The sequence below is a fragment of the Cyprinodon variegatus genome, unplaced genomic scaffold (genome assembly GCF_000732505.1).
Source record: "Cyprinodon variegatus isolate N-32 unplaced genomic scaffold, C_variegatus-1.0 Scaffold142, whole genome shotgun sequence".
Taxonomy (NCBI): Eukaryota; Metazoa; Chordata; class Actinopteri; order Cyprinodontiformes; family Cyprinodontidae; genus Cyprinodon; species Cyprinodon variegatus.
This window is the reverse complement of record NW_015150595.1, coordinates 524462-543264: the sequence shown is the minus strand read 5'-3', so window position 1 is coordinate 543264 and position 18803 is coordinate 524462. Positions and strand designations below refer to the sequence as shown.

The 18803-nt window shown below is 38.4% G+C and overlaps 2 protein-coding genes across 3 annotated transcripts; both read right to left on the bottom strand.

Annotated features, from left to right (window-relative positions):
- Window positions 1-4273: 4273 nt before the first annotated feature.
- LOC107086069 (hydroxycarboxylic acid receptor 3-like) lies at window positions 4274-5745 on the bottom strand. Its single transcript, XM_015376811.1, has one exon. It carries the CDS (start codon window positions 5743-5745, stop codon window positions 4753-4755), a length of 993 nt encoding a protein of 330 aa, XP_015232297.1. The 3' UTR covers window positions 4274-4752.
- Window positions 5746-6188: 443 nt separating this feature from the next.
- On the bottom strand, window positions 6189-16485 carry denr (density-regulated protein). 2 transcript variants are annotated; one of them, XM_015376791.1, is made up of 8 exons: window positions 16275-16485; window positions 14690-14802; window positions 14574-14593; window positions 14377-14461; window positions 11651-11740; window positions 8815-8931; window positions 8594-8733; window positions 6189-6515 (listed from the first exon to the last, which is right to left on the bottom strand). In XM_015376791.1, the coding sequence occupies exons 2-8, from the start codon at window positions 14793-14795 to the stop codon at window positions 6471-6473; spliced, it is 603 nt and encodes a 200-aa protein (XP_015232277.1). In that variant the 5' UTR covers window positions 14796-14802; window positions 16275-16485; the 3' UTR covers window positions 6189-6470. The 2 variants fall into 2 exon arrangements, with proteins under 2 accessions (XP_015232277.1, XP_015232278.1); XM_015376792.1 differs by having other exon boundaries at window positions 11651-11731.
- Between the last annotated feature and the right edge of the window lie 2318 nt (window positions 16486-18803).

The following is an 18803-nucleotide window of genomic DNA, read 5'->3' as shown; positions in this document are numbered from 1 at the left end:
ATTAAAAAGTCTGAGATTAAAGTCAGAATTCCAAGATTGATGTCAAAATTCTGAGAAAAAAGTCAAAATTCAGAGATTAATGTCAGAATTCTGAGATTAAAGTCAGAATTCTGAGAAAAAAGTCAGAATCCTGAGAAAAAAAGTCAGAATTCTGAGCTTGAAGTCAAAATTTTGAGAAAAAAGTCAAAATTCTGAGATTCTCAGAAATTTGAGATTAAAGTCAGAATTCTGAGATTGTCAGAATTTTGAAATTAAAGTCAGAATTCTGAGAAAAAAGTCAGAATTCTAAGATTAAAGTCAGAATTCTGAGAAAAAAGTCAGAATTCTGAGATTTAAGTCAGAATTCTAACTTTTTTCCCATATTAATGGAAATATTTTAAAAACATGTTAACGTTTTTTTATTTTTTTCAGTGGCCCTAATCCTATTCCGTAGTGATACATCAGGCATTCCTATATATACTTTTATTCGATTTTTTGTGCACTGCAGGTGTCTGATTTCGTAAATTAGGGTTTTCAAGAACAAAAACACCACATTGATGATGCAGGAGTCTCAAAAACGTATTTATTAAATATAATAATCAAAGAGTTAGATTCATTTCAGAGTCAGTTCTAGACCAAATCTAACAGCAGCCTAGGGTTAGGGTTATATATAAGCAGGCCATTTTCTGTGGAAACTAGTGTATTTTTTCTAACACTATGTCGACAGCCGTACTGCTCCACTCATGAAAGCAAAATCTATTGGTCCTTTTTTTGGCATCAAGACAATTACTCTTATTGCCACATTGCCAGACAGGACAGTGTATAAAAAAACAAAACAAAAAAACTAGTGTATTTTTCCTTTATTTAAGGTGGTAGGACAATTTGAAGATAAAATAAGATGATTTTTGTTTAACATAAGAAAAAAAACCCACCAAAACCCTTAATTCTTCTTTCATGTGCATTAAATCTTATCTTTCTTCAAAAGCAAAAATACTATCAATGTATACAAAAATACCTTGGCAAATCCCCTTATCTAGCCGCCTAATTTAAGGGCAAATAAAGAGGTATTATTGATGTGAGCTATTTTAGACCAGTTTTTACAGTACATTACCAAATCAATTTCTCATGTAAATATGTGCTGACAGAAGAGAGCGTAACTGATTAATCACCTGGACTAATTTAACATGTAACTTAAAGGTTATTTAGATTTAAAATCAGTCGTAGAAAGATAGGTTCATGATTTCATTTGTTGAAACACAAATCTGTGATGTTGGCTTTGTAATACTGGAACAGAAACCACAACTGATAAGATCCTCAGACTCATTTGATTTTTTAATTTTACAGTTTTATCTTATTAATGATTTAAAAATCAAGTAGTTGAACTTTTAACTTCAGTCATATTGAGGTAGATTCACAGGTGTTTTTCTGCTGTATTTGAGGATAACAGAGATGCAAATGGATATTTGGTTCATTTAATGTATCAAACAATGAACTTTTGCCCTGTTTTTTCCATTTAATTCCCTATGATTCAGTACTAAAGGCTGGAATCTTGCATGGCGAAATTGCATTTCAAAAAAGAAAAACAGCAACAGCAGATTATAAAGATAATCTGAGCCAAAATTAACAAGTGACTTCCCCAAAATGTAGTTGAGTGGAAAGTACAGTATTTGTCTTTGGAGCATTTGTTTTCAGAACGGGCGCCTCTTCTTGGCGCCTGTCTAGGACCGCCAATGTTACAGCTTGTAAGTGAAGGATGACAGCACAAAGCTACAGCTTAATTATTGACTTTAATATTATAACAAGTAACAGTAAAATGCATATACAAAACCAAATGTGATTCATCTCCACCACCAGAATGAATCTGGACTTTTTTATTATAAGAAAAACAAGAACATAAACAGTTTAACAGTCTCGATATATGTCTCTACGAATTTATCTAATATTGGACCAGTTTAAATGGTATTAGAAATGATGTAAGAATTGTTATCTACACATACTATTGCAAGTATTGTGTAAGGTTTAACCTAAAGCACATATCTGTTAGAAACAAAGAAAAACTTTAAATAAATTGAGGAAAATTTTGGTTCAGCTTTTTTCAAAAGGGGTCTTTCAGTATCTAACATGTGGAGTTGGCAGGATTTTCCCCTTCTATACCTTCCAAATTTTCCTCTAATATCTCCTGACCTCTGTGTTGTTGTTTTTTTGTTTTGTTTTTTTGTATGCTGGGCACAACTTCAATCTTCCTCTTATGCAGTCATTATTTTGTTGATATGGATGTTTGAGTTCAAAGCATAAAAAAATAAATCGCTCTTCATCTTCAGCTTTCTGAACAAAACTAAAACTAATAGGGACCCAAAAAAGAAATTGGCCCAAGAGCAGCATTATGCTGGCACATTCCACTTTATACAAGGTTTTCTTGTAGCATTGCTCAATCCACTGTCCTCTTTTCAACAGAAAAAAATAATTCTCTTTAGTTGAAACATGAGATTTTTCCATCTTTATAAAAACAAAAATCCAATTTTTTTTTTTGTGTCCTCTAAGAAAAAGCTGGATTTAGCTGAGAGATGAAAATGATACATTTCCTCACAGCGCAAAAGACACAGGAAGAAAAACCTAAGAGTGATTAAGAGCTGTTAAGAAACTTTGGAGTCATGTTTTTTTGGATTGTGGGAGTACCCAGAGAGAACAAACATGCAATAAAAACATGCAAAAAGACTAAAGACCTATTAATACAAGACAATTGTGGATAATATCACATTTTGTTTTTAAAAAAAGAGAAAAAAAATTCAATGTTTTTACTCTAAGAAAACGTGTCATTTGTTGTGATTTGGTTAATTTGGGGCTTTAGAAACTTAAATTCCTTTGTTGTATTCTTTTTATTTTTTTATCATACGGGTATATTTCTCCCTACAAAATGAGTCGCAGTCAATTAAGCGAATCATAGATGTCTTATGTTTATCTACTTGATGGCTTTTTGTGTTTATACAACAAAAATTATAATCCTAATTTATACTCTATTCTACCTCAATTTCAATTTAAGGGCAAAAATTGTCATATTTGGCCTTCATTTGGAAAATTGTGTACATAACACAGTAAAATAATAGATCAAATTAAGAATTAATTAATTTCTTTTTATGCCAACCTTCACCAGATGACTCCCTGGGTGATGAGCCATATTTCCCATATTAAAACACAATGTTTCTTACTATAACTAAGTCACTTCTTTTCAGAAAACCTTTTTCTTAATTTTTCCATAAAATCAAACAGGTACCCAAATTATCATATTATAGCCATTTATTTGAATTTAATAATCATTTTAATTGATTTTTTTTAATACTACACTTAAAAAAAAAAACATTTCTAAAGCTTGGTTTGCCTTATGTTTAAATAAAAAAATATATATACTTTTCCATTTCTCTTATTCGTCCGAAACTTTTTTTTTCTGTTTTAATCTCATGCAAAGCAGCTCATCTACTTTCTAAACTCACTGGTCTGTTTATTCCCATTTTGTTGGGAAAAAATAAATAAAATATGACACGAAACTCAACTAGACTGAGTTTTAGAAAGTTACATCTAGAAACTTTTAAAGCCAGTAATTTAAAAAATGCACTAAAGTGCAAAACATGTGAATCAAAACACAAAATAGAATCAATATAATAAAAAAGGCAAAGGTGGCATACTGTTCATGCTGTCTGGAGTTCAAACCCTGATGTAATTTCCTTTTAAAACTACATAATCTTAAAACTTTTATTAATTTGAACTCTTGGTTTTGACTCCAGTGTATTTATACACAGGTAAAGAGCTTAATGCAGCTTCATCAGTTATTTACATGCTTTTGCCAACCATTCCCATCTCTGAAACACTTTCCTTAAAGCAAGTTTTAATAAAACAAAAACAATCAGAAGAGAATTCTTGCTTCCACACGTCAGAGACGCATTGATCAGGGGTTCAATGGCTAATCTTTTATTTAATGTTTGACCTGCTTGTTCAACGTCTCTCTTATCGCAGAAAAACAAATAAAGACGTTAGTGGATTGTGCTTATTAAACAAATCCTTTAGCAGATTTTCACTCACCTAAATCAGGTCCATCGAAGCCTCTGATGTTGACATTTATGAAGAGAAAATAACGGGATCTTTGATATTTCTAAATATGTTTTCAGGAGTTGTTTACTGAGCACCGACTACAGCTGATCAAAGGAAAACTTGCTGAATTGGATCTGCATCATTATTGATCCGTCTCTAACAATCAGGTTTATAGTCTTTATACAACTGATGCTCAAACACCGGCAGCTCAGTAATAAAATTACGGACAAGGCAGTAAAAGGAACGGCAGAGAAAAACTGAGAAAGCATTTCTAAAACATGAGTTTGAAAATCTGAGAACATTTTAATAGTTTGTTCCAAACCTGAAATTATTTATTTTTTGACTTTATCAACCCTACGCCATTGTTAAACTGCAAAAAATGCTGCGGGTAAAGAAAAACTAGATTGTTGCTCAGATTTAATGATTTCTTTAAACCAAGTAAACATCTCGCACAATAGAGGAATCCAGATAAGCAGTTTTATTTCATGAGCCTGCTCCATTTTAACTCTACATTTCCTGTACCCTGAGGAAGAACCGGCGTTTACCTTTAATATTTATTGTCAACCATCTCTTCATTAATGGTGATTATTTAGATTTAACACAGCTCTGCTTCACATCACTTTTCTACCTTTTATTGGGCCTATAAATGTATAAAAAGATGTTTCCAGACATCTCCGTGGACATCAGCTTTTAGATTCCGTCACCATCGATGGTGGAAATGTTATTGTCTGACAACTGCGCTGGGTCTTTGTCCTCACTTCTTCCCAGCAGCCTGTTCAGCACCTTCCTGAAGGTGCCGCTGAAAGCCGGGCTGGAGAAGTAATAAACGACGGGGTTGAGGACGCTGTTGAAGTAGGTGAAACAGACGGACGTGTAGAAAGCCAGGTTGGCCTTTTCAAAATGTCTGCATTCGTCATACCACACCTTCAGGATCCACACTGCGATGCGGGACACGGTGCTGGGGAAGAAGCAGGTGATGAAGATGAGAGCCACGGCGGCTACGAACTGAACGGCGCGTTTGATCTTCCCCTTTTTGTCCAGAGTCCTGTTCCTCAGCTGCCAGGTGATTCTGATGGTGCAAAACGCCACGATGGCGGTGGGCAGGAAGAACTGGATGACATAAAAAGCGTTGTGCCAGGTGGACAGGGGGGTGAAGCCCATGCAGATGTTGAAGCTCTCACACTGTGTGCGGTTGCTGTTGTAGAAGAAGTGCTCATTAGCGAGCAGATACCCGGTGGCGAGAAAAATCAGTCCCCAAAGGCCGAGGGAGACCAGCAGAGCGTAGCCCAGACCCAGGCGGTTTATCGGGTTCCGCGGGTGGACGATTTTAAAGTACCGGTCCACGGCCACAGCAGTGAGGAAGAAGATCCCCGCTGCGCGGTTGGCAGCAAGCAAGAAGAGGAGGAGACGACACGGGACGTCGCCGTAGATCCAGTCCTTCCCGCGCCTGTAGTAGTCCGCCCTGAAGGGCAAGCAGAACAGCACGATGGAGTCGGCGACGGCCAGGTGAGTCAGGTACACGGAGTTGGGCTTCCAGGTGTCCATGTAGAAGATGAACATCCCCAGAGCCAAAACGTTCCCCATTAATCCAAACATGAACTCCAGGATAAGAACCGGAGGCAGAACCTGGTCCAGGATGGGCGACTCAAAGGCACAACACACCTCCGGCTGAGAGGCGTTCATCTTCCGACGCGGCGGGGAGGCACGAACAAGCTGCTGCTATAAAAGTGAGTCAACAAAGACCTGCTGCACCAGGTGCCTGTGTAGAGCAGCCAATGGTGTTTGCACTTAAACAAAAGGTTCACGGACAAACATGCAAATTTGAGCATCTGGGCACCATGTTATCTATGGGGAAGTGCTATCGACCCAAAGGAGCGTTATAACAACTGTAAATGTTATCCGTCTGGGGAGGGCACCTTCATTAGAAAACTATTATACCTGGGAATAGGTTTACTCATGGGTGATCAGCAGGACGCAGGAAAAACAACCAACCTGCGGCCATCTATGGGACTCATAAAGCTGGGGATGACGACAAAGCCAACTCTGGAAAAGAAAACACTTAAAACATTTAACAAAAACAAAAAATGACAAACCCAAAATGGAATAAAGATCAGACAGAAAAGACGGAGGGGACTGAAATTTATTAGCCTACTGTTTGCATGAGTGAAGGACATTTGTGAAGGACTTGATTTAAACCACGACTTTGGCAAATAAGAGAAAGCAGCTATGAACTAAAAAAAAAAAAAAAAAGATAGATAGAAATTGCCAAATGAGTGGCCAAGTCCGCACCTTTTTATGTACAGTAAATAAAATAGGTATAAAATGACTTAATGTGTACATTTTGGCCAGGCTGCTGTTGATGATGTTACAGGTGGCATCCATCCCAGTGAAAGTGCATATTTTGGTCTTTACTTCTTAACTTCACCCAGATCATCAATGCTGTCATCATCCACCTGCAAACAGAAGGAGAATGAACTCAGAAAAGGTTTGTTTGTTTCCTCAACATGAATGTTACATCACCAAGATTTCTATTAATGCTTAAAGTATCATCTGAAGCTTCGGTTATATGGACAAATTACCAGGCTAAAACTGTGAAACATTCGAGTCAAAATATTCTGATCGTCTGTTTTATCCATATAAATCAGGCAGGCTGTCCTGCAGGTTTTAAAGGTTTCTCTGCTTCAACACAGTCGATTCTGATGATTGCACTTCAGGAACAGCCTGTTAATCAGCAATCAATGGCAATCAGCTGTGATGAAGAAGGGAAACAGCCTGCGCAAAGCAAAGCCTACAGCCTCCACTGTTCCTTCTGGCTCCACACTGACTTCCTTGGAGTCTGAGGAGAGCATGTGTGATATTTTTGCTAAAATCCATAGGAGCAAAACATGCGGAAATGAAGCTTAAAGGGGAAAGCCATTTTTTTTTTTACATTGGGCCCTTGATCTTACGTTATTACATCATGTTCTACTCATCCATATGAGATTTGATATATGAGGTTATATCCAAGTAACGTCTTCCTTTGGGCAACGAGTTGAAGGCACAAACTAAACTGTTCATAATTTATCATTTATGGTACGCCAGCATTCATGACATGTAGGCGAATCACTGTCCCCCAGACATCCACGGTTATATTCTTTTAAAACAAAGCGGAGTGTGTATGACGTCATCCGTGCGCCAGACTGGAGTTGTGACAGGCAGCCCGGGCCACAGGCGACTACGCTCTACTCCTTCTATTCATTTAGCTAGCTAATCTGAATCGTTCAATTCCATTTGGAGAGCGAGATCATCTGTGTTAGTAGCATTAGACATCTTCCAGGCATGTGAGTAAAACTAGCAGCAGTTCAGCGGACAGGAAGAATGAATTGGTAGCCGGCGTGCACGGATGACGTCGTACACACTCTGCTTTGTTTTTAAAAAGTTATAAATATAAAAAACGTCATGACGCCATCTGCACGCGCCCGCTACCATTCATTCATTCATGGGTGGATCTGAGCGGCTCCGACAGAAATAATATTTGAAGGCAGGATGGTAATCTAGATGAACTGACTGCACTGATGATGTTTTCAGGTGGACTTTCTCACTTCAAAATAGATTCAAACTACTTTTTAGCCACTGATCACAGCAAATATAGCCGCCATTGTTACAGGCAAAGAAAGGATAGGGTAGCTCCGCCCAACGTGCATCAGACCCACTTTTTCCACCATGTAGCCAGAGCAGCAAAGATGCTTCAGCCAAGCATCAGAACTAAACTTGTACAAACATAAAAAATGAAGCGGCACACATGTTTCAGCTGCTCCTGCTGCTTTAGGTGTGAACGTAGCATAGCAGTGGCTAGCTTCCAGCAATGGTGTCTTGCACGAGCATTGGGGGCTCGATTCGTTCATGTGTCAGGGTGTACATGCACAGGGGGAGGGACAAGCAGATGACCATGATTGATGTCTCAGGAACCAATTGTGTACAACGGACCGTATTTTGGGATTGGTTGGGGTTATTCATTGATTTCTCACTGTAGCAGGAACCATTTATTTTAGTTTCACTTCCAGACCTTCTATTTCACTGCTTGCTACGTGGCTGTGGGGAGATCTTTAAGCCACATGGTAAAAAATTGGTCAGAAAAGATCTTCTACTGCACCTTTAATGCCTTAATTTAAAAAATAATAATTTAATGATTTTTAATGACCCGTGGGAACCCTCTATTAACTTTATAAAAAAAACACTAGAATCCGGTGTTTCCAAAACATTTAAGGACTTTCAAAGATGTTTTTATGGCTATTTTTTTTACAGACTTAAGGCCTTGAACTCATTTTTTTCTTTACTTAACAACTTAAGGACCTGTTAAAACAAACACTTGATACATATCTAAAGTACTTTTTCCCCATTTAAACAATCAACACCAGTGTCACGTGGTCCTTAATAATTTTTTTTTAAGTTATTTTTTTATGTATAAAGTTAAGGAATAAAATTCAAGCACCAAAAAACAAACATATACTGGCAGACATCAAATCTTTCCCCTGAAGGTGGACATTTTTACCTCAGGCCACTTTTCTTGAATGACGTCGATTATGTCGTCTGTAAAATCTCCCTGAATGATTATTTCATCCTCGGCTGTAACTGAGGCACCGCAAGAGAACTTCTGAGCGAAGAATCGCTGAGCCTCCTTGAGCTCGATGTCTGAAACAGAGGATCCACGTTTAGAAGGGAGTCAAAGAGCAGCGTTTAAATATGAACGGAGGAAAAAAAAAAAAGGCTCACCAAAGGTTGCCAGGCCACACACTCTTGTGACGTATTTCTTCTTGGCTCTCGGGATTTTTGCTATCGTGACTTTCTGGGGAACGGTCTTCTTTTTCTGTTTAATTTGGCCTCTTCCACCTAAACAGGAATAAAAACAAAACAGTTCCGTTCATCACAGTCAAAGACGCCGGGAGATCTGAAGCTTCAGGAAAACAACCCCACAGATCACGCATCATATCTAAAACTATCCGGCCTTCCCATCGGTAAAACTCTTAATTCAGTAATACGAAACAATTCTGTTTGTTTACCAGGTTTAGATTAGCTACAAGTCATTATTTTAACAGTTGAAGCTTTTTATTGAGACTTGATTCAAAAACTGCAGATGCATCATTCTTATTTGAAGCTCCGAACTCGTTCTAAAGCATCTCCAAGTCAAAGATGCAGAAACACCAGTGGTCCATCAGATGAGCATACCCGGTCAGACCAGCATACCCATAATTAATAGCCATTTATCCCTTTAGTTTATACCTTTAGATTTGTATGGAAAATAGACCCCAGCAGGCGCATATCCTTTTAGTCATGAACAAAAAACGAATTACTTACCTTTTGGTATATTTTAAAGCGTATGGCGATCTGAACTGAAATTGTTTTTTGTACATGACTAAAGGGATGCACGCCCATTGAGGTAGTTCAAAGTCAAATCTGACGTCTTGCGCACCGACCATGGGTATGCTGGTCTGACAGAAAACCAGCTCAATCTGAAGACAGCAAAAAAATGAGGACCCTAAAGTTGTAGGGAAGCGGCCGTTCCAACCGTTGAAATTCTGAATTCTCCCGAGTGGTGCACGACTTTACACGAGTGAATAAAGTGGATGTGATTGGTTAATTATTAAGAGGGCGGGATTGTTGTGGCGAAAGGTTTGCAAGCATGTTTGATTGTGGCTGGTTTGTCTTGCTAACCAGTTAGCAACTTAGTGCTAGTAGGTTCCCAATGGGAAATTCCATTGGGACCAAGTAGAACTAAATTGGTGACTTAGCAACGACACTGTCAAGGAACGCTATGGACAGAGGAAACATGCAAGAAGAGGAGAGTATAGTGAAGGAGGTCGTGTATGAGTCTCCTCTGTCATTCATTTTTTATTTAGAGGAGAAAAATGGGGACGAAGATGTTGTGGAAGAGGACGCCAGGGCGGCAGAAGCTTGGTTTGGTGTAGAAGGCTTCCATCCCTGTGAACACTGGGACGGAACTCAATAGGAAAGGAAATGATTCTTATTTCAACCGTTGCGTATATTAGCTGCGACATATGAATCAAGATGCTATGGCCGAAAAAATAAAATCGATATACGATTGGCCGAATTTAGGTGTTCAGGCTGACGTATAAAAAATCTTAAATAGAAATTTTCTAAATTTTGGGACAATAGCGTCTGATAAAGAATACATTTATGTACTTGTTTAAGCCAGAATGATTACACATTTAAATATGACTACCCTACGACTTTAAGCTGAATCAGGCATCATCCTTTGCATGACGGAAGGGATGGGGCATCGTTTTAGTTTCACTAGCTACGTTTACATGGACACAACTAATCAGATTGAAGGCCTGATCAGATCAAAAATGTTTCATGTAAACATGTCAGACTGAAGATTCTAATCCGATTCGGTCCGATCGGATCTAAATTTAATTCCGAATGAGAGAGGTGGTTTTTGCCGATCGCCATTCTGATTGGCGTCCATGTAAACACCCATTCGGATCTTAAGAGTAAAATAATCTTCACTGCGCATGTGTGCGACGTCAGCGTGGCGTTTTTCCGCCTTGTCAACAACAGGAAACCACCGGTCGCTCTCGCTGTGAACAACATGGCGGGGGGAGTCTAGGAACGCCGACTTATACACTCAAGTTCATTTAAAGCTGCAGGAAGCAGGAATTTATCCTCCTCCTCTTCCTCTTTTCTCTCTCCACAGCCCACTCGCTCTCCCACGCCGGTTCAATCGCTCATTCTCTACATTTTCTCTCGGACATTTCGCTGCCAAGCGCTTTTTTCCTCCTCTCTCCTTTTTTCTTTCCGCTCGCTCCGAGCGCATCGTTTGTCAGGCCTCCCAAAAACCAGACGCAGACAGAACTGCCAAGTTTGGCAGGAAGTTCTGCGCATGCTTAAAAGATTTAATCTGATCCAACGCTTGGTACATGTATACACACGTCATGATCGGATCATTTCATTTAGTGTCCATGTAAACGGAGATTTTGAATTTCCGATCAACCAAGGTTTGGATCGGATCGGGGAAATTTTGCGCATGTAAACGTAGCTAATGATTCCAGTCCCGGTTCTAAATCTTCATTTCATTTGGGATTTAGTGGCTGACTAGCTCAAGTGGTAAGCCACCCAACCTGCAAACCCATAGTCAATACCTGTTATTGAAACTTCATTTCATTGATCTGTACTTATAACAGTGTAATGACAATAAAACACTGGAAAAAAAACAAACAAAAGTCAGCAATACATATGCAGGGAGGAACAAACTGCCTCGGGGAACACGGTGCAGCGGGTCAAAGAGGAGACTCTCATCCTGAGCCGGGTGGTTTCTAAATCATGCCCATCCTTTGCCCCAATCGTAGGTGTCACACGTGGCCGACAGTTTAAGCCAGACTTTTAAATTATTCTTTGCTGGAATTCAGCTGCTTATCCTTCAGGTTAAAATTAGGAAACCATACATTACAAATCTTAAAAATTCTGTGACGATTTAAAAGCTTAGAACCGGTTCCAAAGGATTATAGTTTTTTTAATCCACTATGAGGTCACGTTTGACACATCCCACCTAAATACAGTATTACTGCGCTACACATGCCAATGCACGCACCTCGTTTTTGCTTTTTCTTCTCCTCTTCTTCACCTGCAGGGGGAGCTTCTCCAGTGCCGGATTCCTGTTTGGGAGCATTTCCTGCCGGACCAGAGGGACAAAAGTAAAAAGAGGAATTAAAACCAGTTTTGTAAAAAATACGGTCAATTAAAGGAAACCTGCTTCCGTTACTCCATATTTGCTTTACTTTAGTTCAGTCACTGACAAAACGAAGATAAACACGACTCTGAAGTTAAAAGGTCCATTTACTAAAGACGATTTTCTGAAAGACTAGTTCTGTGCTTTACACTTTTTAATCTAAATTTGTTAGTAAAGATCTTTTGTTAGCACCACCCAGTGATATATACAAACAATGAAGATGAGGAGGAAAAAGATTAGAACATCCCTGGGAATGCAGTCTGATTGTTGGCAATAATTTATGTGGAAGCAAAAGCCCCTGTCACACCTTGACAAAATACGTCGCAAACGGCAAGGACTTCGAGACGTTTTAACTTATGCCAGCGGATGCCATAGGTGGGGCATAATCTCCAGGTAACGTATCTGATCGTTGACATATGTTAAGTGTAAGTTACTCATTAAGGGCAGATTAGACTTCTGCAACCGCACACAACAAATGTCGCTTGGGTCTGGTCGCAAACCAGTTTTGCTGGTCGGTCTGGAATTTCTAGGGACGCACAGCAGTTTCCCACACATGCGCAAGGGGGAGTCTATTCGAGAACTCGTAAGAACTTCAGCAGATGGGTGCGAGAACTTTGGCGGCGCCGGGGAGAGTGTTTATGTTCCAAAACAACAATGGCGCGCCTGCAAGATATCACGGAGATGGAGCTAGAGTTGCTAGACATCGAACAGGAACAAGTTCTGTTAATGGAGTTGGCAAAAAGACCAATTAACCTTTCGTCGTAGTTGTCCATTGTAGCCTCGGTTTTTTAAAAATGCCGCTCCCTGGCAACGAATCGAGAAGGGCGACCACACAGACAGCCAGAAAGGCATACCAAGGACCAATCACAGCTGCTTTTTGTCTGCGCACTTCCGCTTGAGGTCTGCGTGGGTTTGCGACCGTCCGACGCTTAGTCAGGATTTTTTTGAGGTGCGCGACGATGGTTGAAGAACATCTGCGCAGGGGGGCGTGATCACGCAAAGAGACAGATTTGACGGTTGCAGAGGCTATGCGTCAGTATCACAAATTGGCCTTACGTTGTGGCTTCTAGCTTATCCAAAACCTATGAGTTACTTCTGCATAACTTATGCGTAACTTATCTCCAACGCATATCAAAGGATCTGACTGTTTACAGAGGCCGCTGAACGTTTTTCTAACTTCCAGCTACTGTTTAATGGTATATTGGCAGCGTTTTGCTATAAAAGGGGGTTCACAGGAAAAACGGTCAGTTCTCCTCCAGACTTCATCAACCCATCATAGGGTGAGCAAGAAGGTGAGTGTGATGATCCTCCCTGCGATCACGCCCAACAAACTTCCTGGCAGACATTATGCTGAATCTGCTGCGACTGCAAACCTTTTTTTTTTTCTTTTTTTTTTTGGCGGACGGTAAACAGCAGCTGTTTTAATACCGTCATCAGATAAATCTTTTTATGTAGGATGGGCGCCTCCGGGCACTTTGCTAACCCCCTCAGGACAGGCTTGTGCATAATTTCATAGACATTACGCTGCTATATGTTATGGATAAGTTAGGCTGTCGTTGGACATAAGTTCTGGACCCGTTATGAATACACTATGTTTACGCCCAAAATTTAAAAAGTACATAGAAAGTTCAGCCTATGCCAACCATTGAGGAGAACCTGGGACCTCGGGCATATGCTGGCTAAATCGTCAAGGTGTGACAAGGGCGTGATGTGTTGAGATGTTCTCACAGGAGGCTAATCAGAGGCTCAGACTCACTAGAACTGCCTCCATTGCCACCATGTGGCTCTAATAGATCTGTGATTCTGCCATTAGTTGGCGCCATGTCTCGTGGTCAGCCATCTAGGTTTCAAAAGGATTTTCTAAACATCATCTAGACTCATGATTTTTACAATCTTTTTACGATGATCATATGGTTTTTGATCTTTCTTATACAGCCACATCGTATGACTATGCTCATTTAAACTTATCAAGTTTTCTTCTAAGCTCCAGCTTTAAGGGAAATGTTACATCCAGATTTATCTTTAAAGCATTTGTCCCACTGAATAGCATCCCGATATGTAAGGCTGCAACTAACAATTATTTAGCAATTTGATTAATCTTTTGATTATTTTCCAATTCATCATCGGATAGCCAAAGGTTCCTTAAAGCACATTTTATGAAATTAAACCAAATGAAACTAAAACTGGATAGAGCATATTGACAGGAAAGGTTGTTTTTTATTTTCTATCTTAAATGCAAAATGTTTATATATCTTGGTATTATTACTGCTTTAGTGGGTTGCTCTGTCAGCTAAAAGCATGTTTTAAAGTCTCTATACTTCAGTTAACATTTAACCAATTAATCATGAGCAATCGAATTGTTTCAGCCCTTCTGAAATGTTTGTTTTGGTTTCCAAAGAGAGAACCTCCATAATATCATTGCAATCTTTCACTGTAGCACAGATCATATCTTCTGACCTAAAAGCGAGAGAAGCTGTACCGCCATTAAATTAGCTTCCTCCCATCCTCTCTTTAATAATCCAACCCTAATGACCAGCATCCTTAACACTGAGATGAGGTGAAGCAAAAAAAAAAAAAAAGCCACTCACCGACAGTCATCTTTGCAAACACGTCTGGAAAGTTCTTCTCAAGCCACTGCCTACATTTGGCTGGCTCAGGCATGTACTCACAGTACTGCAGAGACATCACTTATTTACAAATCTAGAAAAACAATCTGCAGAAGCTTATTTATAGATAACTAGGCCAAAAAATTGCTGTAGAAGAACTGTCCAATGATCAAACTCACCTCTGTAGGAAGGGAACACACTGGAGGAGAGAAAAAGAGAAACAAAGAAACGAGGATTAAAGGAAGCAAAGTAAACAATGATCCAAAACCGAAAGGTTCGACCCTATTGGCTTTACCTCCACAGTAGAGAACTTTAAGGGGGTATTTCGAATCAGAGTCTAAAGATCCATGGTCCGATCTGCTTTCTGAAGACCCAGATTCCATTTCAGTAGTAGCCATCATAAACAATCTGGACATGGGGAAAATCATCAGAAAGGTAGCAAGAAAATAAAGAGGCTGTTGGCATGACATCTGAACTTTGTTCTTTCTCACAGGTCAGATTTCCATCAGGAACACATGTAAATTGATGTTTACGACTCATAATGCTATTTACGTTCATCTCAAGGACCCTTTAAAAAGGAAGGTTAGAAACAAAGGTCTTGATTGTCTATAAACTTCAAAATTCGATAAAACTCAGCTTTAAGATGAGTCAATAATCTATCCAACAGCATTTAAAGACCGTTTTCTCTTTAAAAGGTTACACAGAGGCATTGCACAACTCAAATTCTTTTCTGTCCATCAGCTCATGATCAAGAAAGGTAAATGGACAATATGAAAAAACAAATACAGCAAATAAAAGAAAAAGGAATCCTGCTTCCGTTACTCCATGTTTGTTTCACTTTAGTTGAGTCACTCTGACAGAACAGAGATAAATATGACTCTGAAGTTTAAAGGTACATTTAATAAAGATATTTTTCTGAAATATTAGTTTTGTGTTTCTAAATTTATTAGTGCAGTAGCAGCCATTCAAAATGGCCCTTCCCAGTCAAACCCCAGCCAAATGGCAGCCCACTTCTCTGCAACTCCCTCCAACTTCCAGCCACTGGAGTGACCTCCTCTTGCATATTTTTATACTCGGATTCCACCCTTTCACTGTATTACAGGGTCTAAACAGGAGGTGATGCTTCGCTTTAGATCTTAATGTCCACAAATCGTGACAGAAAGAATATTTTAGTGCAAAGATTGATGTTTAAAAAGGAATTGTAGGGGACCAGCTAAGGAAAGTGTGGGAATTTTGAATGGCTACTACTGTAAACTGTGCATCATTGGCCAAATCCTAAAGATCCTGTCCTTTAAATTAAATATGAATTGAGACACAAGCTACCTTTTTTTTAAACTAACAAAATCATCATCCCATCAATTGAAAAATTGGGTAAACACTCCAAAAATGATGTCAATCATGCCACTATGATAAAGTCAGGAAATGTGTCTGTAGATCAGAGTTTAATTAAAAACCTCAGACGAAAACTCTGGATTCCTTTCCAGACAGTAAGGCCCTGCTGTGACATACAAAAAGCTGAGAAAATATTTGATGATTTAACCGCAGCCCATCAGTTGAATCTAAATAGCTACACCGCTGAAATAGCTTTAGCCAGCTAGCACATGCGGTTTTATTGGCTGGAAGCGTTTTAAAACAGAGCAGTAAGCGAATATTACCTCCACAAAACATTCAATAAAAACTGAAATATGCTGCGGATCCTGTCACGGCATAAAGCCGAGCTAAAACGGGACGCCAGGCTCTCTGCTCAGCGCTTTCATTCATCAGGTTACGCAGACTCACCAGCTGTCACCGTTAGCGGGCTAGCTAAGCTAAAGCAGCACATCGACTAACTGCAGCTGGAAAAAAGTGATTTAAGACGCGGAAAACGGGCCGTTCCCTACCTCACACGGTAAACTCTTAAAACAGCTGGTTCAAAAGAAGATCCTCTTGCATTATTAAGGTCAGGTTTACTTTTAGAACATTATTCTCGCCAGATAAGGTTCAGTTGGCATACTTCGAGCACGCCTTGTTACACCTCCTCCGAGGGGAGTTTAGCCAATAATATATAGCTGCAGCCTTTCAACACCCTTCTCAGCCACCGTAGACTGGAACTACTTCCGGGTTATGCGGGGATTTGCTTCCGGGACTTTTGGGAGTATCACAAATCAGATTATAATAATTTTGGATGGATTGAATCTATGATAACCAAAATTAGGACAAATTATTTGAAATTCCCAATTCCTCCGAAATATAAAGAATTACAATTTAAAATAATAAATGACATATATCCTTCAAATGAGTACTTAAGAGAGAGATTTAAATTCAATGTTGGGAATTGTGGTTTCTGTACAACTCAATTGGAAAATACTAATCATTTGTTTTATGAATGTAATGAAGTAAGAAACCTATGGGATCAACTTAAGATCTTTCTATCTTCTAGATCTATAAATGTGGAATTTAATTCCTCACAAATAATTCAGTTTGGTTTATATATTAATGAAAAACAGGTGGAATTCTTAGATAAGATTTGATGATTATAACCAAATATTATATCTATAAATGTAGTTATGCAAAATGCTCCCTCTCATTCTCTGCTCTCAAAAACGAACTTTCTTCCTTTAACCGATGTCTGTAAAAGATGCAGAACCTTAAAGCAAATAAATTGTCTGAATTATTGGAAAAATTTCAGTTAGTCCCCTCCCATTAATAATTTATTTAATTTTTTTTTTCTCTTCCTTGTTCTAGCCTCTAATTTATATTGGAGTTAATAGGAGTTGTGATCTTATTTGTTTCTTGTAATGCTCATTATTGACGTATTGATGAGATTGTCATTGATATTCTTTATTTTTTAATAATATATATATATAAAAAAAAACTTTGGATAAATTGGAGACATAAAAGCTTCAAATCTTGGTTTGACTCAGTTTCAGTTTGGCTTTCCGGTTCCACAGTCACCAATTCCACTATTGTTATTTATCGCACCAGAAGTTGATCTGCAATTGGGGGAATTTATTAAAAAGGGAAAAACTCCAGAATAGATTATAGTTAAAAATTATTTTGGAAGACTTAAACATAGTGTAATTATATTTACAAATGGTTACAATTGATTTTTTCTGTATGTCTGTCAGTCTGTCTATGTAGATGGATGGAAGGCTTTTTTTGGCCCACCTTCTCTTTCCTTTCTTTTCTTTTTTGGGATTTTCTTTTAATCAATTTTCACAGGTCAGCACAAGGTGACCTCTAAAAATGTGGTCATTTCAAATGGCTAAATCTGACCATTCAAAACAAAAACTGTTTTTTGTGTGTGTGTGTGTGTGTGTGTGTGTGTGTGTGTGTGTGTGTGTGTGTGTGTGTGTGTGTATCACCTTCATGGCCAATCTAAATTATTTTTAAATCCTTTTATTTGATAATTCTTTGGTAAATTGCTAATATAATGTGGATTTATATATCTAATAATTCATTATACTTTGTGTCTTCATTATGACAGCTGTGGGCCAGCCTAAAAATTTGTGTCGGCTCAACAGCCCTGGTTAGGTTTAAAACTAAAATGGGTTCTACGCTGAGCTCAGGTTGAGGGTTAGGATGAGGTATGCACTGGTAATGATTAAGTTATTGTTAGGTCATAGAAAGGTTTGAAATTGACTGAAAATCACTAAGACTCATCACATGGTTCTGTCTACTGTGTGGGGATGTGTGTAAGGTTGCCAAGTTGCCCTTAAGGGAACTATCCCTATTTTTAAGGAACTATTAGGTTTCTCATTTAATTGAGATTTGATTTAAATGTTTACTAAATCAACTCAAAAATACAATAAACGGCAAAAATTAATGTATAACGTCCGTAGGATCGAAGACTATTCCTTGCCTCGAAGTTACCCTCATCTGATTTTAAATATATACTTTTTTTCCTTCTTCTTTAAATCGCTTTTATTTTGAAAATGTGTACTGGGCGATGGTTTATGACGTCATGTAACAAATTTAACTTTCTCCTTCTCTAACTTTGTGATCTTCTCCCAGAATCTGTTACACATTTGTTCTGGTTGTGTCCATATTCTAAGACTTTCTGGCAACACTTTCCTAACTATGTGGATTCAAGTATTTTTAAAAATTTTCAGCTTAACTGGAAAGACGTTTCATTTGGTTTTCAACTGCAAAGTAAAATGTTTCCCCAAACCTTTCCTTATCAATCTTCTATCTTCTTTTTCTATCTTATATCTTCACTTGCATAAATTTAAATTTCTAAAAAACAGAAAAAAAGGCCAGACCTTAATGTTTATTTAATTGAAGTCAAGCAATATTTTCATACTATTCAACTCTCTTCTCACCAGAAGGCACAAAAAAAACCATAGCAATCTGTTCCCAACTAAAAATTCTGGACTACTTAATGTTGTAGAAGACATTTTTATTTGTAGAATATTTACATGTATATATGT

What these genes read in the sequence shown, in the direction of transcription:
- LOC107086069 (XM_015376811.1), bottom strand. Translation starts at nt 5,745, where the DNA reads ATGAACGCCTCTCAGCCGGAGGTGTGTTGTGCCTTTGAGTCGCCCATC.
- denr (XM_015376791.1), bottom strand. Translation starts at nt 14,795, where the DNA reads ATGATGGCTACTACTGAAATGGAATCTGGGTCTTCAGAAAGCAGATCG. An exon ending in TAAAGTTCTCTACTGTGGAG is followed by an intron (nt 14,594 to 14,689) that starts GTAAAGCCAATA and finishes TCTCTCCTCCAG; the next exon opens with TGTGTTCCCTTCCTACAGAG. An exon ending in GAAGAAAAAGCAAAAACGAG is followed by an intron (nt 8,932 to 11,650) that starts GTGCGTGCATTG and finishes ATTCCTGTTTAG; the next exon opens with GTGGAAGAGGCCAAATTAAA.